This window comes from Phoca vitulina, unplaced genomic scaffold (assembly GCF_004348235.1).
Source record: "Phoca vitulina isolate PV1807 unplaced genomic scaffold, GSC_HSeal_1.0 scaffold62, whole genome shotgun sequence".
In the NCBI taxonomy this organism is placed as follows: Eukaryota; Metazoa; Chordata; class Mammalia; order Carnivora; family Phocidae; genus Phoca; species Phoca vitulina.
The window spans coordinates 6359295-6386139 of NW_022589765.1; the positions used below are offsets into that span (position 1 = coordinate 6359295).

General features: G+C 47.9%; 1 protein-coding gene across 1 annotated transcript; it reads right to left on the reverse strand.

Annotated features, from left to right (window-relative positions):
* Positions 1-15929: 15929 nt before the first annotated feature.
* On the reverse strand, positions 15930-16987 carry SOWAHD (sosondowah ankyrin repeat domain family member D). Its single transcript, XM_032391446.1, has one exon. It carries the CDS (start codon positions 16985-16987, stop codon positions 16019-16021), a length of 969 nt encoding a protein of 322 aa, XP_032247337.1. The 3' UTR covers positions 15930-16018.
* Positions 16988-26845: the final 9858 nt, after the last annotated feature.

Here is a 26845-nt window from a genome sequence, read left to right on the forward strand (position 1 = left end):
TTTCTCTTATTGGAGAATGGTATTAGAAACCACAATCTGGGTGGTAGGTATCTTCCATCTGAATAAACTTTAACTTGATCACAAACCTATCACCTTGAAGTAACGTAGTTGTTTTTCCTATCAGTCAGTGTTCAGCCAGAGAAGCAGGACCAGTAGGAAATCCCTATTAAGGGATTTATTGTAAGGAACTGACTTCTGCGATGGTGAGGTCTGACTAGACAAATTGGGAATTCACAGGGCAGGTTTTCAGAAGGGCACAGCGGACCTCACAGGTATGGGCTGTCCACAGGCTAAAGCCACTGTCCCCAGGCAGAATTTCTTTTCTTTTTTTTTTTTTTAAGATTTTATTTATTTATATTTCAGAGAGAGAGAGAGAGAGTGCACAAGCAGGGGGAGCGGCAGGCAATGGGAGAAGCAGACTCCCTGCTGACCAAGGAGCCCGATGTGGGACTCAATCCCAGGACCCTAGGATCATGACCTGAGCCAAAGGCAGATGCTTAACTGACTGAGCCACCCAGGCATCCCAGAATTTCTTTTCTCAGGGGAGCTTCAACCCTGCTCTTAAGGCTTTTCAACTGATTGAATCGGGCCCACCCAGGTTATCTAGGATAACTTCCCTTACTTAAAGCGAACTATAGATTTAATTACATCTGCAAAATACGCCCCCCCCCCCACCGACTGCAACACCTAAATTAGTGTTTGAATAAATGGGGACTGTAGCAGAGCTAAGCTGACACATCAAGAAGACCATCACACCTTGGGGCGCATCACCCCCTTATGAACTAAAGCTTTCAGACTGTTACATATTCAGAACAGAGTTTTTGTTTTGTTTTGTTTTGTTTAAGTAAGCTCCATGCCCAACTTGGGGCTTGAACTCAAGACCCCAAGATTGGGAATCACATGCTCTCCCAACTGAGCCAGCTGGGTAACCCCCTAGACTGTTACATATTCAGGACGCCCATAAACTTCTTGCCTTCTTCAGCTGAACACTGAATACTTTGCTCTGGTTGTAATTACCCAGGGCCCCCAATGTGAACATCATTTATCATACTGAACTGAGCTCACAGAGGTGCATCAGGGCCTCTGAGGCCTGGAAGATGACTTACCCCCAAGCCCAGGATCCTCGTTGCTCCAGGTCTTTTAGTTCCTCTGTCAACTTTCTTTTAAAGTTTATTTATTTATTTTAGTCATCTCTACACCCAATGCAGGGCCTGAACTCACGACCCTGAGATCAAGAGTCAGCAGCACACTCTTCCGCTTGAGCCAGCCAGGTGCCCCCTCTCCGTCAGCTTTCTACTGATAGACTTCCTCCTTCTTTCCTTTCTGAAGGCTGCCACTTCTCACTGTCATTAGCCTGACTCTCCCACACCCTACATGCAACAACTTTGCTGGATGATGGGAGCTGAAAGCCAAGGGCACACAGGTTGCTCTGGGAACAAACGTCGATCCTACAGGTGTCTCTCTGTCCTTGGGGTTGAGACAAGTGTCAAATATGAAATGGATCGACCAAAAGCATTATACAAAATGAACGCTCATATTTCTGTACTCGGTACTGGGGATACAAGGCTAAGTAAGAGCTGATACTTTTCTTTCCTTATTTACTCAGTAACTCCGTGTGTGTGTGTGTGTGTGTGTGTGTGTGTGTGTGTGTGTGTGTTGTGGACAAGGGAAAGCATATAAGGCTATCAGCTAATCTTTCAGCAGAAAGTTAGCAGGCCAGAAGAAGGTGGCATGATGCATTCACAGTGCTGAAAGGAAAAACCTACAACCAAGAATACTCTATCCAGCAAAGTTATCATGCAGAATTAAAGGAGAGAGAGAGTTTCTAAGACAAATAAAAGTTAATGGTGTGCCTGGGTGGCTGAATTGATTGGGTGTGCGACTCTTGGTTTTGGCTCAGGTCATGATCTCAAGGTGGTAAGATCAAGCCCCATGTCAGGCTCTGCGCTCAGCATGGAGTCTGCTTGAGATTCTTTCCCCTTCCTCTCCCACCCCCTGCTCCTCACCCCTGCTCTCTCTCTCTCTCTAAAATAAATAAATAAATAATCTTTAAAAAAAAGTTAAAGGAGCTCATCACCACTAAGCCAGTCTTCCAAGAAATGTTAAAGGGTCTTTCAGCGGAAAAGAAAACAACGTAACTAGAAGTAAGAAAATTATGAAACAAATTTCACTGGTAAAAGCAAACATGTAAAGGTAGTATGGATCAGTCACTTCTAAAGCTAGCATGAATATTAAAAGACAAAAGTAATAAAATTAATTACATCTAAAAAATTAATTCAGGGATTCACAAAATGAAAAGATGTAAAATATGACATCATATACATAAAATGTGGAGAAGGAGGAGTAAAAATGTAGTGCTTCTAGAATGTGTTTAAACTTAAGTGACCATCAACTTAATATAGACTGCCATATACTTAGGATGTTACATATGAACCTCATGGTAACCACAAACCAAAAACTTATGATAGATACACAAAAAATAAAGAGAAAGAAATCCAAGCGTAACACTGAAGAAAGTCATCAATCCACAAGGGAAGCAAGCAAGAGAAGAAAAAAAGGAACAGAGGGGCGCCTGGGTGGCTCAGTTGGTTAAGTGACTGCCTTCGGCTCAGGTCATGATCCCAGGGTCCTGGGACCGAGCCCCGCATCAGGCTCCCTGCTCGGCTAGAAGCCTGCTTCTCCCTCTCCCACTCCCCCTGCTTGTGTTCCCTCTCTCTCTGTCTGTCAATTAAATAAATAAAATCTTAAAAAAAAAAGAAAAAAAGGAACAGAAAACTACAAAAGCAACCAGAAAACAATTAGCAAAATTGGCAATAAGTACATGCCCATCAATAATTACTTTAAAAGTAAATGGTCTAAATGCTCCAATCAAAAGACTAGGGTGACTGAATGGATTAAAAGAAAACAAGACCCATCTACATGCTGCCTACAAGAAACTCACATCAGACTTAAAGACACATACAAACAAAAAGTGAATGAATGGAAAAATATACTCCATGTAAATGGAAGAAAAAAAAAAAAGCTGGGGTAGCAATACTTATATCAAACAAAATAGACTTTAAAAGAAATAATGTAATAAGAGACAAAGAAGAACATTACATTATGATAAAGGGATCAATCCAACAAGAGCATATAACAATTGTAAATATCTATGTACCCAATAATGGAGTGCCTAAATATATAAAGCAGATATTGACAGATATAAAGGGAGAAAGTGACAGTGATACAATAATAGTAGGGAACTTTAACACCCCACTTACATCAGTGGATAGATCATCCAGACAGAAAATCAGTAAGGAAAAAATGGCTTTGAATGACACATTAGACCAGACGGACTTAACATATACATACAGAACATACCATCCCAAAACAGCAGAATACATGTTCTTTTCAAGTGCACATAGAGCATTCTACAGGATAGATCCCATGTTAGATCACAAAACAAGTCTCAATAAATTTTTTTTTTAAGATTTTTTAAAAATTTATTTATTTGACAGAGAGAGAGACAGCGAGAGAGGGAACACAAGCAGGGGGAGTGGGGGAGGGAGAAGCAGGCTTCCCGCGGAGCAGGGAGCCCGATGTGGGGCTCGATCCCAGGACCCTGGGATCATGACCCGAGCCGAAGACAGACGCTTAACGACTGAGGCACCCAGGCTCCCCAAGTCTCAATAAATTTAAGATTGAAATCATATCAACCATTTTTTCCAACCACACGGTTTGAAACTAGAAATCAATTATAAGAAAAAAAAAACAGGAAAAAACACAAACATGTAGAAGCTAAACAATATGCTACTATACAGTTAATGAATCAACAAAGAAGTCAAAGAAGAAATCAAAATATACCTGGAGGCAAATGAAAATGGAAACACAACAGTTCAAAATCTTTGGGACACAGAAAAAGCAGTCTTAAGAGGGAAGTTTATAGCAATACAAGCCTACCTCAAGAAACAAGGAAAAAAGTCTCAAATAAACAATCTAACCTTACACCCAAAGAAACCAGAAAAAGAACAAAGCCCAAAGTTAATAGAAGGAAGAAAATAATGAGAATGGAAATAGATAAAATAGAGACGAAAAAAAACAGTAGAAAAGATCAATAAAACTAAGAGGTGGTTCTTTGAAAAGATAAACAAAATTGATAATGCTTTAGCCAGACTCTTAAAGAAAAAAAAGGGGAGGATTCTAATAAATAAAATCAGAAATGAAAGAAAAGTTACAACTGACAGCAAGGAAATACAAAGAATTATGACACTACTAGGAAAATTATAAGTCAGTAAATTGGACAACCAGGAAGAAATGGATAAATCCCTAGAAACATACAATCTTCTGAGACTGAATCAGGAAGAAATAAAAAATCTGAACAGACCAATTGCTAGTAACAAAATTCAATTGGTAATCAAAAACCTCCCAACAAATGGAAGTCCAGGACCAATTGGCTTCACTGGTGAATTCTACCAAACATTTAAACAAGAGTTAATACCTATCCTTCTCAAACTATTCCAAAAAAGAGAAGATGAAGGAAAGCTTCCAAATTCATTCTATGAAGCCAGCATTACCCAAATACCCAAATCAAAAAAAAAAAGAAAGAAAGAAAAGAAAATTACAGGCCAATATCCCTGATGCACACAGATACAAAAATCCTCAACAAATATTAGCAAACCGAATTTAACAATACATTAAAAAATCGTTCACCATGATCAAGTGCAGTTTATTCCAGGGATGCAAGGGATTATTCAATATCTGCAAATCAATCAACACGATACACCACATTGACAAAATGAAGGATAAAAATCATATGATCATCTCAATAGATGCAGAAAGAGCATTTGACAAAATTCAACATCTGCTCATGATAAAAACTCTTGACAAAGTGAATTTAGAGGGAACATACCTCAACATGATAAAGGCCATATACGACAAACCTACAACTAACATCATATTCAATGGTGAAAAGCTGAAAGCTTTTTCCCTACGATCAGGAGCAAGACTAGGATGTCCTCTCTCACCACTTTTATCCAGCATAGCACTGGACGTCCTAGCCACAACAATCAGCCAAAAAAAAAAAAAAAAAAAGGCATTGAAATTGGTAAAAAAGAAGTAAAGGGACACCTGGGTGGCTCAGTGGGTTAAGCATTCGACTCTTGATTTTGGCTCAGGTCATGATCTCAGGGTTAGTAGATCGAGCCCTGTGTGGGGCTCTGTGCTGGGCGTGGAGCTTGCTTGGGATTCTCTTTCTCCCTCTCCTTCTGCCCCTCCCCAGTTCATGCATGTGCTCTCTCTCTCTCACTCTCTCTCTTAAATAAATAAATAAATAAATAAATAAATAAATAAAATGTTTAAAAAAAAGATTCTCTCTCTCCCTCTTCCTCTGCCCCTACCCTCCCATTCGCTCCTTCTCTCTCAAATAAATAAATAAATAAATCTTAAATTAAAAAAGCAGTAATCTGGGGCACCTTGGTGGCTCAGTCGGTTAAGCGTCTGCCTTCAGCTCAAGGTCATGATCTCAGGGTCCTGGGATCGAGCCCCGCATCGGGCTCCCTGCTCCACGGGAAGCCTGCTTCTCCCTCTCCCACTCCCCTTGCTTGTGTTCCCTCTCTCGCTGTCTCTCTCTGTCAAATAAAGAAATAAAATCTTTTTAAAAAAAGGAGTTGTTTAAAAATAAATAAATAAAAATAAAAAAGCAGTAATCTCTTAGACATCAGCCTTAGCAATATTTTTCTAGATCTGTCTCCTCAGGCAAGGGAAACAAAAGCAAAAATAAATAATTGCAACTACAGCAAAGTAAAAAGCTTTTGCACGTGAAGGAGGCCATCAAGAAAACAAAAAGGCAACCTACTGAATGCGAGGTATTTGCAAATGACATATCTGATAAGGGGTTAATATCCAAAATATATAAAGAATTCATACAACTCAACATTAAAAAACAAACAAAAATCCAACTAATCTGATTTAAAAATTGCCAAAGGGCCTGAATAGGCATTTTTCCAAAGAAGACATACAGATGAGCAACACACACATAAAAGGATGCTCAACATCACTCATCAACAGGGAAATGCAAATCAAAATCACAAAGAGATATCACCTTACACCAGTCAGAATGGCTAGTATCAAAAAGCCAAGAAATCACAAGTGTTGAGGAGGATGTGGAGAAAAGGGAATCCTCATGCACTGTTGGTGAGAATGCAAGTTGGTGCAGCCACTATGGAAAACAGTATGGAGGTTCCTCAAAAAATTAATAACACAAATATCATATGATCCAGTAATTCTACTGCTGGTTATTTACCCAGAGATATTGAAGACACTAATTCAAAAAGATATATGCACACCTATATTTATTGCAGTGTTATTTATAATAGCCAAGATATGGAAGCAACTTAAGTGTCCATTAGTAAAAGAGATTGCGGTATATATATGCAGTGGAATCATAGCCATAAAAAAGAATGAAATCTTGCCATTCATGACAACATGGATGGACCTAGAGGGTATTATGCCACATGAAATAAGTCAGGGAAAGACAAATGCCATAGTATTTCACTTATATGTGGAATCTAAAAAACAAAAAGAACAAACAAATCAGAAAGACTCATAAAGAGATAGAACAGATGACAAAATGGTGGTTACCAGAGGGAAAGGGATGGAGGGACAGAGGAAATAGGTGAAGAGGATTAAGAGGTACAAACTTTTGGGGTGCCTGGCTGACTCAGTTGGTAGAGTGCGTGACTCTTAATCTCAGGGCTATGAGTTAGCCCCACATTGGGTGTGGAGCCTACTTAAAAAAAAAAAAAAAGAGGGGTGCCTGGGTGGCTCAGTTGGTTAAACGACTGCCTTCGGCTCAGGTCATGATCCTGGAGTCCCAGGATCGAGTCCCGCATTGGGCTACCTGCTCAGCAGGGAGTCTGCTTCTCCCTCTCCTGCTCCCCCCCTCTTGTGCTCTCTCTCTCTCTCACTCTCTCTCTCAAATAAATAAATAAAATCTTTAAAAAAAAAAAAGAGGTACAAACTTTCAGTTATAAAATAAATAAATCACAGGGATGAAAAATACAGCACAGGGAATACAATCAGTAATATAAAAATTTTGTATGGTTGACAAATGATGACTACACTTCTCATAATGAGTATTTTGTAATGTATATAATTGTCAAATTACTATGTTGTACACTTAAAACTAATATAATATTGTATGTCAACTATACTTCAGTTAAAAAAAATGAAGTGTGGGGGCGCCTTGGTAGCTCAGTCAGTTGAGCATCCGACTCTTGATTTCAGCTCAGGTCGTGATCCCAGTGTCATGATCTCAGGGTCATGAGATTGAGCCCAGGGTCCTGCTCCACGCTCAGTGGAAAGTCTGCTTGAGATTCTCTCTCCCTCCCCCTCTGCCCCCACCCCCGTTCATGTGTGTGCTTTCTCTCTCTAAAATAAAAAAATAAATCTTTTAAAAAATAAAGTGTCCAGTTTAGTGGTTTTTAGTATATTTACAGCTATGTGCCACCATTACCACAGTCAATTTAAAAACTTTTTTATTTTTATTTTTTTTAACTTTTATTTATTTAAGTAATCTCTACCCCCAACATGGGGCTAGAACTCACCATCCCGAGATCAAGAGTTGCAACGCTTAGGGCGCCTGGGTGGCGCAGTTGGTTAAGGGTCCAACGCTTGATTTTGGCTCAGGTCCTGATCTCAGGGTTACGAGATCAAGCCAGGCGCTGGCTCCAGGCTCAGCTCAGAGTCTGCTTGACTCTCTCTCCCTCTCCCTTTGCCCCTCCCCCTGCTCTCTCTCTCTAAAATAAATAAATAAATCTTTAAAAAAAAAAAAGAGTTGCACGCTATTCCGACTGACCCAGCCAGGCACCCCTCCATAGAATTTTAGAACATTTTCATCACCTTAAAAAGAAATTCCCTGCCCTTTAGCTATCACCTTCTAGTCTCCCATCCTCCGAAGCCCTAAGCAACCATTAATCTCCTTTCTGCCTCTATGGATTTGCCTATTCTGGACATCTCTTATCAGTGGGATCATATAATATGCGGTATTTTGTGACTGGCTTATTTCATGTATCATAACCTTTTCAAGGTTCATCCACATTATTGCATGTATCAGAACTTCATTCCTTTTTACGGCTAAATAACATTCTATTGTATGGCGACACCACATTTTGTTTATCCATTCATCTGTTTTTTTTTTTTAAAGATTTTATTTATTTATTTGACAGAGAGAGAATGAGAGAGAGCGCACATGAGACGGGGGAGGGTCAGAGGGAGAAGCAGACTCTCCGCGGAGCAGGGAGCCCGATGCGGGACTCGATCCAGGGACTCCAGGATCATGACCTGAGCTGAAGGCAGTCGCTTAACCAACTGAGCCGCCCAGGCGCCCCCATTCATCTGTTGATAGACATCAGGGTTATTTTTCACCTGTTGGCTATTATGAATGATGCCGCTATGAACATTCATGGAGAAGTGTGGACGTGTGCTTTTATTTCTCTTAGGTAGATACCTAGATACCTAGGAGTGGAATTTCTGGGTCATATAGTAAACAGGTTCTTGTACCAAATCCAACCTGTGTGTGTGTGTGTGTGTGTCGGTGGGGGGGGGGTGGATCCCCAAACTAATAAGGAGAAACTCTCTGACACCAGCTGGGTATCCTACAATGTAACTCAATTCTGACACTATTTACCGGGAGATAGCATCAGATTCCACAGGTTGAGGACGGAGTCCTACAAGACTCACCCCCTCCCCTGCCAACTCTAGATACCAATCATAAACCCAGGTGTCACCTGTGCAGCTGACCAACCAGCTGTAGATTGCAGGTTCCAAGGCCCCTTTTCCTTGGGTTCGATTAATTTGCTGGAGCAGCTCACAGAAATCAGAGAAACATTTTACTTATTAGACCCCTAGTTTATTATAAAAGGCTATAACGCAGGAAGAGACAGACGGAAGAGATGCACAGGGCAAGGCATGGGGCAGGGGCTCAGAGCTCCCACGCCCTCCAGGGTGCCACTCACCCAGCACCTCCATGTGTTTACCAGCCCAGAAGCTCTTAGAGCCTTGTCCTTTTGGGTCTTTGTGGAGGCTTCATCACATAGTCACAATTGATTAAATCATTGGCCATTGACCATTGACTCAACCTCCAGGCCCTCTTCCCTCCCAGGAGGTCTGGGGGAGGTATTGAAAGTTCCATTCCTGTAATCACATGGTTGATTCTCCTGGCAACCAGCCCCCATCTTAAGGGCTTTCCAGGGGCATCTGGGTGGCTCAGTCGGTTAAGCGTCTGCCTTCGGCTCAGGTCATGATCCCCGGGGTCCTGAGATCAAGTCCCGCATCAGGGAGCCTGCTTCTCCCTCTACCTCTGCCACTCCCCTGCTTGTGCTCCTGCTCTCTCTCTCAAATAAAGGGATAAAATCGTTTAAAAAAAAAAGGACTTTCCAAAAGTCACCCTGTTTAACATAACAAAAGACACCATGATCACTCTTATCACAGGAAATTCCAAGGGTTTTAGGAGCTCTGTGCCTTGGAACAGGGGTCAGAGACCAAATGTATATTTATGATAAATCATAATATCGCATATGGTAGCTCTATGTTTAACTTTCTGAGGAGCTGAAAGCTGCCGGCTTTTCAGAACTACTTTCCAAAGTGGCTGCACCATTTTACATCCGTACCAGCAGAGTATGAGGGTTCTCATTTCTCCGCATCCTCGCCCAATGCTTGTTATAATCTGACTTTCTGATTATAGCCATTATAGCCTAGTGGATATAAAGTGGTATCTCATCCTGGGTTTCACTTGCATTTCCCTAACGACTAATGATGTTGGGGCACCTGGCTGGCTCAGTCGGTAGAGCACGCAACTCTTGATCTTGGGTTCGTGAGTTCAAGCCCCACTTTGGGCCTAGAGCTTACTTAAAAAAAACAAACAACAGGGGCGCCTGGGTGGCTCAGTCAGTTAAGTGTCCAACTCTTGATTTCGGCTCAGGTCCTGATCTTAGGGTCATGAGAAGAAGTCCCATGTCGGACTCCACGCTGAGCATGGAGCCTGCTAAGATTCTCTCTCTCTCTCTGCCCCTCCCCCCCAAAACAAAACACAACAAAGTCCTAATGACTAATGAAGTTGAGCATCCTTTCATGCGCTTGTTGGAGATTTGCATATATATCTTCTTCGGAGAAATGTCTGTTCAAGTCCTTTGCCCATTTGTAAGGCAGGTTGTTTATATTATTTTGTTGTTGAGTTTAGGATTCTTTATATATTCTGGATACTGGACCCTTTTTTTTAAGATTTTATTTATTTATTTATTTGACAGAGAGAGAGAGAGAGACAGCGAGAGAGGGAATACAAGCAGGGGGAGTGGGAGAGGGAGAAGCAGGCCTCCCGCTGAGCAGGGAGCCCGACGCGGGGCTCCCATGACCTGAGCCCAAGGCAGACGCTTAACGACTGAGCCACCCAAGTGCCCTGGATACTGGACCCTTATGAGATATACGTTTGCAAATATTTTCTGCCATTCTGTGGGTTGTCTTTTTACTTTTCTGATAGTTGTCCTCAGAGGCCCAAAAGTCTTTAATTTTGATGAAGTCCCATTTATCTATTTCTTATTTTGTTTCCTGTGCTTTTGAGTTCAAATCTATGATTCCATTGTCAATCAATATCTATTTATTGAGCACCTTCCGTCTACCAGGAGCTAGGGATACTGTGGTAAATGAGACAGACTCGGTCCCTGTCCTCATGGAATGTCAGTCTAGTGGTGGCAGAGAGAGCAATTTACTAACTGCTGGGGTAATTTCCTCCTGTGTAATAAGGACTATGAAAAGGAGCAAAATGAGTGAAGTGCTAACCTAGGCTGAGGGGGCAAGGAAGTCCTCCCCAGGGTGGTGACTAACATCTGAAGGATGAGCGGGAGTGGGCCAGGTGAAGAGGGCAAGGAATAGAGGGAAGAGTGTTTCTGGAGAGGGAACAGCACGTACGAATCCCAGAGGTCAGAAGAACATGGCTCTTTCAAGGAACAGCAAGGAGGACTGTGTGGCGGAAGCAAAGGGATGGAGGGAGAAGGGCGGGAAGTGGAGAAGGGAGAAAAGGACTTGGGGAGAGAATGTAGAGCGAAAAGAAAGGTTTGCTGAGACTTCAAGTTGGTAAACACCAGCAATTAAAGCTATAGGAGGTCATGGAAGACTCGAGAAGGGAGTTTCAAGGAGTAGGAAGTAGCCAACACTGGCCAGTGAGGCCAAGAAGTGAATCAAGATAAGGACTTGCATTTGGCAGCTGGGGGGTCATCGTTGGAGACCCTCGTGGGGGGGGTCATCACTGGAGACCCTCGTGGAAACAATTGGGTTGGGATGATGGAGGTGGAGAGCAGAATGCAGAGGGCTGAGGAGAGATTAAGAGGTGAGGAGACGGAGACACTGAGGGGAGGACACCTCCCCTTGGAGAGATTTGGTGGTGAAGAGGAGAGGGAGAGTCACGAGACTGGGCCAGAAGATGGGGCGCAGGGGAGACACTCAAGCCTGTTTGTCCCCCCAAGAGCCTGGCTTCTTAATAAATGTTTATTACACTCAGCCACACTGATGGGGAGCTTGGAGATACCGGAGAGGGACCACTGACAGCATTAGGCCCTGGGAGGAGCCGGTGTGGAGAGCTGGAGTCACATCTTGAGAGGATAGACTGGCATCTCCTTCCTTCAAATGAGTGGCAAGGGGGAAGAAGAGCCCTTAGGAGGCGGGGTGTGGATTGGTGGGTAGGGGATGGAAGGGGGCTTTTGTGTAGATAATAGGGCAGGAGATGAAGGACTTGCATGCTTTTATTCTCCTCAGAGGACTTCGGGTTTGGTCCTGACTCTAGTCTGTGACTTTCTCGGGAAACCGCATCTCACCTACTTAGTACTTGGTGGGCCCTTCCTAACTTGCGGCTTTGACTTGTGCGGGCCATGGAACAAGCTGTGGGCTCGCTGCGATTCTGCCTGAGGTCCAAGTATGTCGGTCGTGGAGAACATTAGCGAGGGAGGCACCATCTCCTTTGAGGAACAGCAGAGAGACAGGAACCTGCAATCAGTGCGCACGCATTTTAGAGAGGGGTTAACACAGGGAACCACAAGAACCTTCCGGGACCACCCTGGCCGAGAAACCAGCTTTACCACAACAGCCCGCCGAACACCTCTCCGTTCTTCCAAACGGCGGCCCATTTTCTCGGCAGCGCGCTGCGGGGGGATGCGGATCCGTGATGTCAAACCCTCTGAACCCCGCGAGGGGGATTGGATCGGTCCCCTTTTACCGATGAGGAACGCATGACTCCGAGGGGTGAGTGACCGGCAGTGCGCATCGGAACCCGGGTCAGGCCGAGCGCGGAGCCCACCAGTGGTTTTGAACCTGCCTGGGTGGGGGGGGGGGGTTCTGTTCGCCTGGGCCTTTCCCACATGGGGCTTCGAGGTCAGCTTCGTGACAGCAAATTCTATGGAGGAAAAAAAAGTTTGAAAGCCAGTGCTCCCCACAGGGTTCTTTGAACTTTTCAGCTGAAGCCCGACTTTTCTTGAAGCGTTTCGTTTCGCCAGAATGGCTCTGCTTGCGTGATGCTCCCTCGCCCCGCGCCCCTCCCCCCCCCCCCCCCCCGCCCCCCCCCCCCCGCCCGTTGTCGCCCTGCTCCCTGACACATCCATTCTCCACGTGACTGCCAGAGGGACTCCTCTAGAATCCCATCAGGTTACTCCTCTGCTTAGAAACCTCTGGCTCCCAGCTACCTTTAGGTTAAAATCTCCGTTCCTCTTTTAGCCTCATCTATGAGACCCTTAGTGATCTGAGCCCCCATCCACTTCTCCAGCTTTGCCCTTAATCACTCCCCAGCTCCCACCTTCCTGCCAAACCGGCTGACTTACATTTCCTGGTACTTACTCTCTTCTCCCAGAGGGATCAGACCAGACGTACCTTACTCCGTACTCCCGGCGGCTCTGCCAGGAGGCCCCTCCCCTTCTCCACCGACCAACTCCCACTCACCCCTGGAGCCTCAGACCAGGCCTTACCTTTCTTCCTGGAAAGCCTTCCCTGCATCTCACCCCCGGGTCAGGCCCCGCCCTGGTGCAGCACCCCCCACCCCCAACTGCCATGCTCACCTGTCACAGCCCTGCTTCTGTCACCTTTGCTTGTCCCTTGCTCCACTAGAATGCAGATTTGCATCATCTGCCTAACTCCGTTTTGCTCCCCTGGAAAACAGTTTCTTAGGGAATTTGTTCTTTCTCTTGGGGTAAGCATACCAGTCTTGCCTCAAAAAGCATACCAGAAATGCCAATGGCTTGATGTTAGGCATGGAGAGTTTTCAGCATGGGAGTTTGTCCCCTGCAGCCAAACCTCAATTTTACATGGAGGAGGTAGGCCAGGGACTATCACATGATGAGAAAAATCTGTGGGGAAGAATAGCTGACTGCAGGAGAAACGACAGAAAGCGCTTTCGAACCTTCCGGCTGACTTGGTTTTCTTGTTGGAAAAAGCAGGGCAGATGCTTGTCTCCAGTCCCCAGATCTGCTACTAGTTAAGATGCTTAGGTTCAGACTTCTCCCGTGAAGAGGGGACTACCGTTCTAAGTGTCCTTTGAATGTGGGGCAAAGGCACAAGCCACGCTTCCCTCCAAGCCAGGAGCCTGCAGACCCAGCCATTGGGCAGGAAGGCCCTGTCCCAGCAGTCTTCACCAAGCCCCACCAGCCTTGGCAGCTGTCAAAGGCGACTGTGGAGCAGAACCTGCAGCCCTGCATCTATAAAATGGGCATGTGTGTGTGTGGGGGGGCACCTGGGTGGCTCAGTTGGGTAAGCTTAAGTGTCTGACTTCCAATCAGGTCGTGATCTTGGGGTCCTGGGAGGGAGCCCTGCTCAGCGGGGAGTCTGCTTTTCCCTCTCCCTCTGCCCCTCCCCCCTGGCTCGTGCTCTGTCTCTCAAATAAATAAATTCTTTAAAAAAACTATAAGGGCGCCTGGGTGGCTCAGTTGGTTAAGCGACTGCCTTCGGCTCAGGTCATGATCCCGGAGTCCCGGGATCGAGTCCCACATCAGGCTCCCTGCTCGGCGGGGAGTCTGCTTCTCCCTCTAACCCTACCCCCTCTTGCGCTCTCTCTCTCACTCTCTCTCTCTCTCTCTCTCAAATAAATAAATAAATAAATAAATCTTTAAAAAAACTATAAAATGGGCACAGGGATGGAGGGAGTTATGCCAGATGCTGATGCCAACTGCCAAGATCCAGGAACCGTTCGCCTTCCTCCTTTCAAACATTGAAGAAGTTCATTGAGAACGAAAAGTTATTGCTACATCACACTGTGCAAATTTGTTTTAAGGTGTAGTTCCTAGAAACATGTGACAGGCTGAAAACATTGATAGGGAGGGTTTGGATCATTTTAGGGATGAGAAGAATCTAATGGGTTATTAAGGGAAGATCGGAACATTTCTAGCACAGAGGATGTAATGGGGTGGGGGGCAAACGGGACCGCCAGGTGGAGATGGAAACCTGTATGGATGAGCTCAGGGTAGTGTTTCTGGGCTTTCTGTGTTTGGTGATGACTGTTTCTCCCTGGTGTTCAAGGGCAGGGAGGGGAGGGCTGGGGATGCAACAGTCCATTGCAAGGGCGGCCCAAGCTTCTAGGGATACAGTGCTATTTTTGAAAATGCACTGTTCTCTGGGGCGCCTGGGTGGCTCAGTCGGTTAAGCGTCTGCCTTCGGCTCAGGTCATGATCCCAGGGTCCTGGGATCGAGCCCCGATTCAGGCTCCCTACTCAGGAGTCTGCTTCTCCCTCTCCTCCTCCCCCTGCCAATGCTCTCTCTCCCCCCCCCCCCGCCCCGCGCTCATTCTCTCCCCCAAGAAATAAAAAAAAAACTAAAAAAAAAAAAAAAAGAAAATGCACTGTTCTCTAAGGCAGCATGGATCCCTAGCCACCAACTGCTTTCCCTCCTCTCAGTCAAAGTCAACCCTCCTGTATTCTACTGGCTTCATACGATTTCTGAATGGGAGCCAGTTTCCAAACTACAACTTATGTATTAGATGTAATTAAAAAGCAATGCCAAGGATTAAAGCCTATCTTGGAAAAAGCGTCGATGGGTGTGTCCCCCAGGAGGGCAGAAGTCAAGGTAAATTACATGACTCACCACAAAAACATCAGAAATGTACATTTGGAGATTTTCCCCTTTTACCACCCCTCTGCCCCCTACAGACAACTCGTCTAGGATGAGACTTGTGCCAGAAGCGGGACCTAGCTGCCAAAAGAGTCCGGCAGACAGGCAAACTGTGTGTCTCCACTCAGAGCCGAGGTGAGTGTAGCTCCTTCCAGCGCCCCGCTTGGCCATTTGCTGTGGGAACAAGGTCCAGAGCCTCCCGGATCACTAGCTCATGGCCATGGGTTGGTGAACTCTTCCCCGGGAATGTAGGAAGCTTCCCGCACTCAGTGGTTAATGAAAAAAAAAAAAAAAAGTCACTCAAAGGACAGCTTTGTCATGTGAAAGGAAAACATACCCGGCTTTAATATGCTTAAGAAGTCATCCGTGATACATTAGAAAAAGTACCGGTAAAGCCTGGATGTCTCAGGAGCAGGGTTGGGGGGGAGGGTGAGTGCCCGCAGGAACAGCCGAGTCTAACCTTCAGTTAGGAGCTTCCTCTGTACCAGTGGGTTCCAGTCTTAACTCATTCTTCTAGCAAGCGCTTCCCAATACACGCAGAGCTTCTGCCTGCCCAGAAATGGCTCCTGGAAGCCTTACTTTTCCTCTCCCAAGCAGGACCACACTCCTGCCCCTAACTCCTTAGTCCCCTAGTTTTGGGGACTAGTTTTGCGCCAGGACAGCTTTGGTCTTTGCGCTCTCTCTCGGTGAGGGTTTCCCGGTCCCCAGGTCTCCTGGCCGGTGGCCGTAGGTGACCTGGGACAGGTACCTGCGACAAACCTGGAGGTGGTCCGCTGCTTGCAGGCCCAGCGCACTCGGCTGCGGCCGGAGCTGCCGCCCCTTCGGGTGGGGCCCGAGACCACCCGAGACCGAGGCCTCGACCGCAGCGTCGCGGTCCGTCCGCGCTCTCCAGTCCCTGTCGCCCTCAACGGTCCTGGAAGAAGGGGAACATCTGCCGGAGGAGGCCCTGAATTTGCGCCACTCGGCTGCCCGCGTAGCTCTTCCCCTTGCCGGGCGACGCCGCCGCTCTCGCCGGGGCCTCCACGGAGCCCGTGCCCACCGAGCTCGGGGTCCGTCGCAGCGCCCGGGCGGCGGCGCTGCTGCTGTTGTTGTTGGCGTTGATCCGCTCGCAGCCGCCCGCCGGCTCCCAGTCCTCGGCCCCCGACAGCTCCCGCAGGCTCTGGGGCGCGTCGGGCCGCAGGTAGTGACAGGCCCTGTGGCCGCTGTAGTCGCGGCGCGAGGGGTCAGCCCCCAAGGCGCCCACCAGCACCTTGATGACCATGTCGTGGCCCTGCAGGGCGGCCAGGTGGAGGGGCGTGAGGCCGCCGCTGCCCGAGGCGCTCACGTCGAGCTGCAGCCCCCGGCGCTGGGCGAAGTCGTGCACCAGGATGAGCTCCTCGTGGCACCCGTGCTTGGCCAACCAGTGCAGCACCGTGTAGCCCGTGATCGGGTCGCAGCGCAGCAGCAGGGCGGGCTCGGCTTCCAGCTGCTCCCACAGCACCTCCAGGCGGCCCTCGGCGGCCGCCAGGATCCACGCGTGCTCGTGGGGCTCCAGGCACAGCCCGCCGCCGCCGCCCTGCCCGTTCGGCGCGTTCGGCCCGGCCGGGCACTGCTCCTCGGCGCGCTCCTCCGACAGCCCGCCGGCGGCGGCCGCCCCCTGCAGCCCGAGCAGCTCCCGCAGCGCTCCCCGCCGGCGGCCCGAGCCCGCTCCCGAGAGCATCAGCGAGCCGTACACGAGGGGGTCCCGGGAGGCGGCGGCGTGGCCCCGGTACCTGCCCCGCGTGCCGGCGTCCACTCTCCAGGGGCAGGGCTGCAGGGCGCTCCGCGGGCTCAGCGCGCTGGCGGCGAGGGAGGCCTTGGGCCCCGGGCTCGCGGGCCCCCGGGGCTCCGCCATGGTCTTGCCGCCGCCGCGGCGCTTCCAGTGTCGAGCGTTCGCTGCCCTTCCCGGGCCCCTCCGGGAGAGGAACTGGCGCTGGCGTTGGGGAAGGAAGCGGCTTGAGCAATTGGGCTCTGGGAGGGAGGGAGCAAAGGAGGGGAGAGGGAGGGAGAGAGCCAGCGAGCCGAGGGAGGGCCCCCGCGCGGGAGGTGGGGGGCGTGGAGGGGTGGGAGCTCCGGGCCCGGGCCCGGGGACCAGGCCCTCTGGCGCCCCGCGGGGACCGCCGCCACCTCCGCGTCCCCGGGTGGCGGGCGGCCCCGCCCCAAACGGCCAGGTGAGCCGGGCCAGCCCCGCCTCCCGCACCGCGCGCGACGGTGGGGCTGGCGCGGGGCGGGGGCGAGCGGGCCCCGAGCGCCCCAGCCGCCGGCTTCTCGCCATCCCCGCAGCTGCCGGGGTGAAGAGGCTCTAGGGCGCCCCCTCCCCGGCGGGCTGAGCTCGGCCGGCAGCCAAGGCCTCCGGGAGCGCGATCCTTGAGCTCCTGGGCGCTGGCTCCCCGCCCCCCCTCCTTCGCCCTTCCCTCTTATCTCCTGCACTTTGTCCCCGAGCAGCCTTTGTCCCGCCCCGAGCATTCAGCGAGGCGGCCTGGGACTCGGGCTCCCCTGCCTTGCCCTTTGTATGGCCTTGACCCTCCCCGCAGATCCTGGAGTTGCCCGGGATTCCTGCAGAGGAACCCGAGACAAGGATCCAGGCAGAAGCTCTTGGGGGGGAACTGGGAAAATATTCGCGCCTGGGTGGCTTAGTCATTAAGCGTCTGCCTTCGGCTCAGGTCATGGTCCCGGTGTCCTGGGATCGAGCCCCGCATCGGGCTCCCTGCTTGGCGGGAAGCCTGCTTCTCCCTCTCCCACTCCCCCTGCTTGTGTTCCCTCTCTCGCTGTGTCTCTCTCTGTCAAATAAATAAATAAAATCTTAAAAAAAAAAAATAAAGGTGTTCCCTTCTTCCCCGCGGGTTCCCGCTCGGCCTTCCGCCCTCTTCTCCTCTTTAACCTTCCCCAAGTTGGCTTGAAGAAGCAGGCGCAGGTGAATCCGTCAGCTGCCACGGGAACGCCCTGCCCTTTTCAGGGATGTGTCCCTGTTGTCTCCTCGAGGATATTTTACCTCATCCTAAGAGTGGCCTTCTCTTTGCTCTTCCTTTCCCTCAATAAGTGGTAGTTCTTGCCTCCTGCCCCCCACCATGTTAGGGAGTTCAGTTAGTGGACCACAGGGACCCTCAGACGATTCTTGAGTCAGAGAGGGACACAGCCGTGATTAAGGTGGTGTTTGGGAAGATGATTCTGGGAGAGGCAGACAAGAAGGCAGGAGACTGTTCCAACAGTCTAGGCCAAAGGTGATGGGGGGTCAAGCCAAGCCAGCCCACTCCACTGGGCCCACCTGTGATGGAAGGTATCAGAGGCTTTCCTCCTTGGCCCTCAAATATTTTGCCCTAAATATCTTGAGCTTTCCTTCATGACAGCCTATGCATTTGTCATCAATGTTTGAACATTTATTATGTGCCAGACACTGTGCTAGATGCTTTATATATATGTTAACACTTTTAATCCTCCCAGCCACGTCAAAAGCTAAGTATTATTACTGTCCCCAGTTTGCAGAGAGATTGAGGTCTCTTGCTCAAGGTCACCCAGCAGGAAGTGGCAGAGCAGGTCTGTGTGACACCACAGCCTTTGTCCTGGCACCGAGGGACTGGCATTCAAGCCAGGCTTATCAACTGCAGATCACTCACACAAGCCCCAAATTCCAGCCCAACAGAGGGCCTTGCCTTGACCTGAACATATCTTGAAGTCGCCCTCCTCTTCTAGAATGTCCTCCCTCAGAGCTTCTGTCTCGGGACGTTCTCCCTGTCCTTCAAGGTTGGCCTCAGCTTCCACCTTCTCCAGCGTGCCTCCTCTGATGACCCCAGCCCAGGGTGATCGCTCTCCACCCCTCCCCCCTCGCCCCAGCCGGCTGGTTGTCTTCCTCCTCTGGTACCCAGCCCAGACGGCCCTGTGTTGTGTCTCTCTTCCCTTGCTCTGACACGCCAGCTAGACTCGAGACTCTTTGATGACGGTGTCATACTATCCTTGTGCCCCTAGTAGGTGCGGGAGAACCAGTTCTTGCCTTGTTCTGGCTTGGCCGCCTGGGAAGCTGTGATTGCGTGTGCACGTGGAGGGGGGCGCTGTGTGCGGGCGTGTTAGGGGTGCGTCTGCAGTCGGAGCTTCCGTGCCCACTCCCACACCCCTGCCTCACGCTGCACCTCCGGGACACCAAAAACAGCTCACAGATTTCATCGGTTCGTAGAAAATAAGATAGTGATCGCGTAGTTGCTTCGCTGAGCCAACTAGCCAAAGCCACCTCTTGGCCTTTGCTGACTCCTCAGGGACCAGGCCTGGCCCAGCGTGGGCCCCAAGCTTTCAGGCTTTCATTTTCAAAATGAACCCTGACTGACAAGCAGCTACTTCCGCTGCTCTGGAAACTCCCCTCCACAACCCCGAATCTGTAAACACCAAACCACACGCGTGCACACACACTTCCAGAATATGCAAACAGCTGCAGCAATATTTTTTTTTAATCAAAATGCCAGCATGGAGAATGCAGGATGGAAGAATGCTTGGACTATTAATTTTCCTCGCCACTAAGCAAGCAAGTCCCTTCCCTATCAGCACTAACAATATCTCCGGTTCCAGTCCAAAGACCGCAAAGACAATTGCCTGACCAGCTGTGCACACCCATGCCACACGCGCCCTCGCTTAGCTCTGTTGCCAGGGACCGAAGCCACGGCACCTCCCTAACGACTCGTTCCTTCTTTACTTAGCAAGTACTTCCTACCCGAGGTCACCAGCTGCATACACGGGTCCCCAGAGCCACAGCACCCCGTCTCTATTCCAGTAGAGAGGGTCTCTGGAATTTCAGAGCTGGGAGTGGGGTAGAGGATGCAGAAAGCAGAAGGGACAGTCGGGACCGCCCCCCCCCAAAATGAAGATGCCCATCGCCTTGAGGTGGCTGCTCCCTCCCAAGGGAGTGGGGCAGAAATCCCTCAAGCCCTTGGAAATAGTCTCCCCCAAAGGTGCACACGGGGTGGGTATTTGCATTTCAAATGGCGATGCCTGGTGTCTCTTCCAAATAGCCTCTCTGATGTACTTGTTGGGTTTGTTTACAGATCCTGGACTATTTGAACTAGAACTTCATGTTTCGTTGGTCGTTTCTTCATTTTTCAGATGTGGTTTAACTGTCAGAAGGGGTGGCAGGAAGCAGAGAAACTTAAAGCCGAAGTGTTAGGCATACATTGAAACTCAATCTCAACGAAAAGGGAGAGGGGCTCGCATATCTTATTAGAAGTCAGTGGGGAGTGATTATTGAGCTGCAAAGATGTAATTTGCATGCAACTTTTCAGGAACATGTTCCTGGGGGGAAGCCAAAGGCACATGTATCTTTGGCTCTCAGTGGCGTTTGCCAGTGAGGCTTAGGGATTTAGAGAAATCCATGGCTGCAAAACAGGCAAGAGGGGGATATGTGGCATATGGGAAGGAAAGTCCCTCCAGCTTCTATAATCCTTGCTGATGGAGGGAGCAGGGAACATTCTTGAGGTTCTAGATATAAAATAGATTTTCTTTCTTCCGGAAACCTGTGCTGATATCATCACGTGATTCTCAATGAAGGAGAAAGCCACGAGAGAAAGCTCCTTTCCCACTGAGCAAAAGAGTGTGTGGCTGTGTGCGCGAGTGTATGCTTGAGTGTGTGTTCGTGTGTGCACACACTGCCGGGTGTTACCGTCTCTGGTTGTCATTTTCCCCTTTCCAAGGGCCAGGGCTTTACACGAGGACACCCCTGGGAAAGGTTTAACATTCTGAATACCTTTTCCTTGGCTGATAGAACAAATCATTTAAAGACACTTCAGGGCGCCTGGGTGGCTCAGTCGGTGAAGCGTCTGCCTTCAGCTCAGGTCATGATCCCAGGGTCCTGGGATCCTCATCAGGCTCCCTGCTCAGCGGGGAATATGCTTCTCCCTCTCCCTCTGCCCCTCCCCTCTGCTCATGCTCTTTGTCCCTCTCTCTCTCTCATAAATAAATAAAAAATCTTTTTGGGAGGGGGGCAGCAAAGCAAGGTTTATTGAGTGATAGCAAAGTGATAGTACAAAGCTCCCGAGGAGGGAGGGGACCTGAGAGCGTTGCCCTAAATAAATAAAAAAATCTTTTAAAAAATTAGCATATAGTTTAAAAAAAAAAAAAAAAGACCTGGGCTGCAATGGCTTAACTGGATTCCACATGTCAAGCATGGGCCCTGAAGTGCGACGAGAAAAAAAAAAAAAAAAATTCCCGCGCACATTATACTGATATCCCGGAGAAGACACACGAGGGCGCTCTAAGCAAGTAGAGCTCCCGTAAACCAGAAAGGTCGTACAGATGCCCACCTGGGAGGGAAGAGGCATTTGCAGGTCTTTTGTCGATGTGGATTCAGGTTTTGGCCCAGGCGGCTCACCCTTGGCCCTTAAGTAGATGCGAAGAAGAAGGTGCTAGCATCCGGGCCTGTGGGGGAGAAGGCCGGGGTGTCATCTTGAAGAGAACGGGAACAATCTGGAAAGAGGAGGATGGTGAACAGAACAAAGTGTTTCCTTACTTTATTCAAGAGGGGTAGGCTTCTGTAATATGAAAGGCTTGGAATAATAATCCCTTGTGATTTTCAAAGCGCTTTCATGGTTGTTAATGATCTCTTTGGCCCAGGCAGCAAGCCTGTGAGGTATGTAGCGAAGACAGTATTTATATCCAATTCACACAGAAGACTGAGAGAGGTTAAGTGACCTGCCCGGAGTCACACAGCTCGAAAGTGGTGGAGCAGGGTCTGCGCTCCTGCCTCCATGTCATGCTGCCTTACGTGGGTCTGGTGGGCCAAGGCAGCTTGTCAGCCGCACTGTGCAGTATGGGGATGCCTTCCGCCTTCTGTTTCTAATCCAGACGCCCCGTGCCCCAAATCACCCAAGGTAGCACTCCTTAGCAATAAGGGTGACAGCTACCTGCTGGTCCTGAGCCCTTGGGTACCTGGCAGGCCCTGCGCCAAGCATTAAACGTGCATAATCATACATGAAAGCTCCTAGCAGTTGTATTCACAACAGCCGAAAGGTCGAAACGATCCCAATGTCCAACGATGAGTGGATAAACTAAATGCGGCGTACCCCCTCAGTGGAATATTACTTGGTCATAACAAGGAATGAAATAATGACACATGCTACAACATGGAGGGACCCTGAAAGCACGAGGCTTAGTGAAAGAAGCCAGACACAAAAGACCGCATATTGCCTGATTCCATTTATAGGAAATGTCCAGAAGAGGCAAATCCGTAGAGACAGAAAGTAGGTTAGCGGTTGCCCAGGCTGGGGGGTGGGGCGGAGGCAGGAAAGGGCTATTGGAGAATGACTGCTAATGGGTACAGGTTTCTTTCTGGGGTGTCCAAAAGGTTCTGGAATTAGATCATGGTGATGGTCGCATAACCGTGTGAATATACTAAAAATCACTGAGGTGCACACTTTAAAAGGGTGAATTATATGGCATGTGGATTATATTTCAGTAAAGCTGTCACAAAAAAAAGAGGATTCTCTCTCTTAATCTTTACAACTCTAAGAGATGGTGACTAGTGAGAAATTGAGGCGCAACGAAAATAATAATGTGGTCACGTTCACTCAGCTAGTAAGTGTCAAGGGAACCCATCCGATCTGGCCTGACCTCAGGGCTCATGCCTGTGACCATCTCTTACACTGTCCCTAGTGCTTCCCTCAGACAGAGCCAACATTCACTGAGGACTTAATATTATGTGCCAAGCACATTACGTTCATGATCTTGCTGATGCCTAAAACAAGGTAGATACTATGAAAGCAGTAGTCTCCCAACTTTTTTTTTTTTTGAAGAAGAGATAGTGTGTGCATGTGCGCGAGCTGGAGTGGGGGGGGGGGCAGAGGGAGAGGGAGAGAGAGAATCCCAAGCAGGCTCTACCCTCAGCACAGAGCCCAATGTGGGGCTCAATCTCACAACCCCAAGATCATGACCCAAGCCAGCCGAAATCAAGAGTCCAATGCTTAACCGACTGAGCCACCCACGCGCCCCAGGTCTCCCAACTTTTTTGATTGCACATCCCTTGAATGAAAATATTTTGAGCCAGTATTCCCCACATTTGAGGGTTTTGTAATTTCAAAACGATGTGTTACTCTACTAATATATGATGTATATTAGAAAGCATACACAAAAAGGACATTTTCATGGATGAGACAAGGATGAGATAAACTGATTTCAAATAACTTAAACTTTTTATATACTTAGAGTACAAAATTGATTTTGACTGTCACTGCAATGTTATCATTAATAAATCTTTTCAGAAGAGAATGTGATTGCGTATGCTTCATTTTTTAAAAACCTCAGCTTAGGAGCACCTGGGTGGCTCAGTCGGTTAAGCGTCTGCCTTCAGCTCAGGTCGTGATCCCAGGGTCCTGGGATCGAGTCCCACGTCTGGCTCCCTGCTCAGCAGGGAGTCTGCTTCTCCCTCTGCCCCTCCCCCTGCTTGTGCTCTCTCACTCTCTCTAAAAATAAATAAATAAAATCCTTTAAAAAAAGCCAAACCTAGGGCGCCTGGGTGGTTCCAGTTGGTTAAGCGACTGCCTTCGGCTCAGGTCATGATCCTGGAGTCCCTGGATCGAGTCCCGCATTGGGCTACCTGCTCGGCGGGGAGTCTGCTTCTCCCTCTGACCCTCCCCACTCCCCCCTCTCATGTGCTCTCTCTCTCATTCTCTCTTTCTCTCTCTCAAATAAATAAATAAAATCTTAAAAAAAAATAAAAAATAAAAAAACCCAAACCTCAGGTTAACACTGTAATATAGCTATGCAAAGGTGTGGTTCTGAACTTAGTTTATTTCCGCACTTGGCCTCAGGGGCTGTCATAGATGAGAAAGATACCAGCCACCAACAGAAGGCCAGTTCCACTGGCTGGGCTTACTACATCATGATTCTCATTTTTCAATTCCACCCACCAATTAGGCAACGGTTTTTGATGAAATTCAGCTGGTAAACAAACGGTCACCTTTCCTGATGTCAGTCATTGGTTCTTGCCAACGAGTCAGCGCCCGTTGCACTTCTGTGTTTTTAACAAATGTCTCCAAAACCCACAAAAACTCTACACTGGAAAGATTTTAAACCAGGGTAGAAAATTTCAGTCCCAGGTTTGTAAGTGTACAGATACGAGAGGTTTTCTAGGTATGCAACTTAAGTCATTTTTGGCAATAAAATTACATAACAGTGAAAACACATGTATTCGTTTTCCAAATGTTCTCTCCATGTACTGAGTTTCCTTCCAAAGCGGTTACTTTCTCACTCATTCTTAAAATATCAATTTAACTTTGAATAGCTAGATTGGGTGTATTTATTATAATTGTTTTATTTTTTATTTTTTTAAACTACATTTTTTGCCATTTAATCGGGAAATTGTTGATCTTTTAAAAAGATTTATTTATTTGAGAGAGCGAGAGAGCACAAGCAGATGGGAAGAGGCAGAAGCAGGCTCCCCACTGAGCAGGGAGCCCAATGCGGGACTCGATCCCAGGACCCTGGGATCATGACCCTAACCGAAGGCAGACGCTTAACCAACCGAGCCACCCAGGCGCCCAAATTGTTGTTGTTGTTTTTTTTTTTAATGTTCACTGACTGCTCTAGGACACCATGGAAGATATCAGTAAATTTGAAACACCTTTGTGGGAAAGGAAAGCGTATCCTTTAGGTTGAAACTCTTTTTTTTTTTTTTTTAGGTTGAAACTCTTTTAAGGACTTTGTCACTAAACACTCAGCCTCTGTGTGGTACCGAGGTGACCATGGGAGTATCATTCTCTACCTTGTTACAAAATAGAACACTTTGCATATTTCACGCTTCCAGTTTCTTAGCTGAAACAGCTTCCCAATTTTCTCAGTAAACTTACCTTGAAATCCACCCCCCACCTTTTGAAAAAAAATCCTGTCAAAGCAGCACTACTGTATTTCCAGTTTTTCTATAAGATATTTTTAAAAATTAAGGGGTGGGGCGCCTGGGTGGCTCAGTCGTTAAGCGTCTGCCTTCGGCTCACGTCGTGATCCCAGGGTCCTGGGATCGAGCCCCGCATCGGGCTCCCTGCTCTGCCAGGAGCCTGCTTCTCCCTCTCCCACTCCACCTGCTTGTGTTCCCTCTCTAGCTGTCTCTCTCTCTCTCTGTCAAATAAATAAAATAAAAATCTTTAAAAATAAATAAATAAAAAATAAAAATAAAAATTAAGGGGTGCCTGACCAGCTCAGTCGGTAGAGCATGCGACTCTTGATCTCAGGGTCGTGAGTTCAAGCCCCATGTTGGGTGTAGAGCCTACTTAAATTTTTTTTTTAAATAATAAAATAAAGGGGCGTCTGGGTGGCTTAGTAGGTTGAGCGTCTGCCTTCGGCTCAGGTCATGATCCCAGGGTCCTGGGATTGAGCCCCGCATCGGGCTCCCTGCTCAGGAGTCTGCTTCTCCCTCTCCTCCCTGCTTGTGCTCTCTTTCGCTATCTCTGTCTCTCTCTCTCAAATAAATAAATAAAATCTCTAAAAAATAATAATAATAAAATAATTAAACCAGTCATTTTTTAAACCAGTCATGTTTTGATCAAATTACATCTTTTTCTGTATATCTTCCCTTTAGTAGCCCACAAAAAAGTAGTTCTTTGTGGATTTCATTAATGAAACAGAATCTAGCAAATACAAACCTGCAAATGTTAGAAACATTTTATCCAGCTGTATAGCAAGCTCCCCACGCTGTATCACTTATTCTAATACTCTTTATTCAAATCTTCAGCAATGTTCTCTAGATGCCCTTCCAACAGTATTTGCTGACAAAAGAACGAATTTCAGTTTGTCACCATATTATTTCACACGGATTTATTTTGACCACTTTTATTTTTATTTTTTTAATTTTATTTATTTATTTGGGGGGGAGAGAGAGCACACAAGTGGCAGGGAGGGGCAGGGGGAGAGGGAAAACAGACTCCCCACTGAGCGGGGAGCCCAATGTGGGGCTCGATCTCAGGACCCTGAGATCATGACCTGAGCCGAAGGCAGACGTTTAAGCAACTGAGCCACCCAGGTGCCCCTATTTTGACCATTTTTACCATGATAGGAAAAACAAGTGTTTTCCCAGAGGGATCTGTTTTGTTTTTCATTATTTGGCAAGAAACTCCAAATGAAGCTTCTAAACATGTATCTTTACATTTAGTGAGATTTAATAGAGTACTGTATTGAAACTCACATGATGTTAAACATTGCTGAAAAAGTAGTGGAGATTTATCTTTTTAAAAAAGATTTATTTATTTATTTGAGAGAGAGAGAGCACACGAGTCGGGAGAGGGGCAGAGGGAGAGAATCTTCAAGCAGGCCCCTGCTGAGTGCAGAGGCTGATGCGGGGCTCGATCTCACCACCCTGAGATCATGACCTGAGCCAAAACAAGAGTCAGACACTCAACTGACTGCGCCTCCCAGGTGCCCCAGAGATTTATCATTATATTCTGGATACCCAGGTTTTTTTTTTTTTTTAAGATTTTATTCATTTATTTGACAGAGAGATCCCAAGTAGGCAGACAGGCAGGCAGAGGGAGAGGGAGAAGCAGGCTCCCCGCTGAGCACGGAGCCCGATGTGGGGCTCGATCCCAGGACGCTGGGACCACGACCTAAGCCGAAGGCAGACATCTAACCGACCGAGCCACCCAGGCGCCCCTGGATACCCAGTTTTTAAATGTAAACTTAAAAAAAATTAGGACATACGTACAGAAAAGTGCACAAATCATAAGTGTACAGCTTGATGAATTTTTACAAATTT

What these genes read in the sequence shown, in the direction of transcription:
- SOWAHD (XM_032391446.1), bottom strand. Translation starts at nt 16,987, where the DNA reads ATGGCGGAGCCCCGGGGGCCCGCGAGCCCGGGGCCCAAGGCCTCCCTC.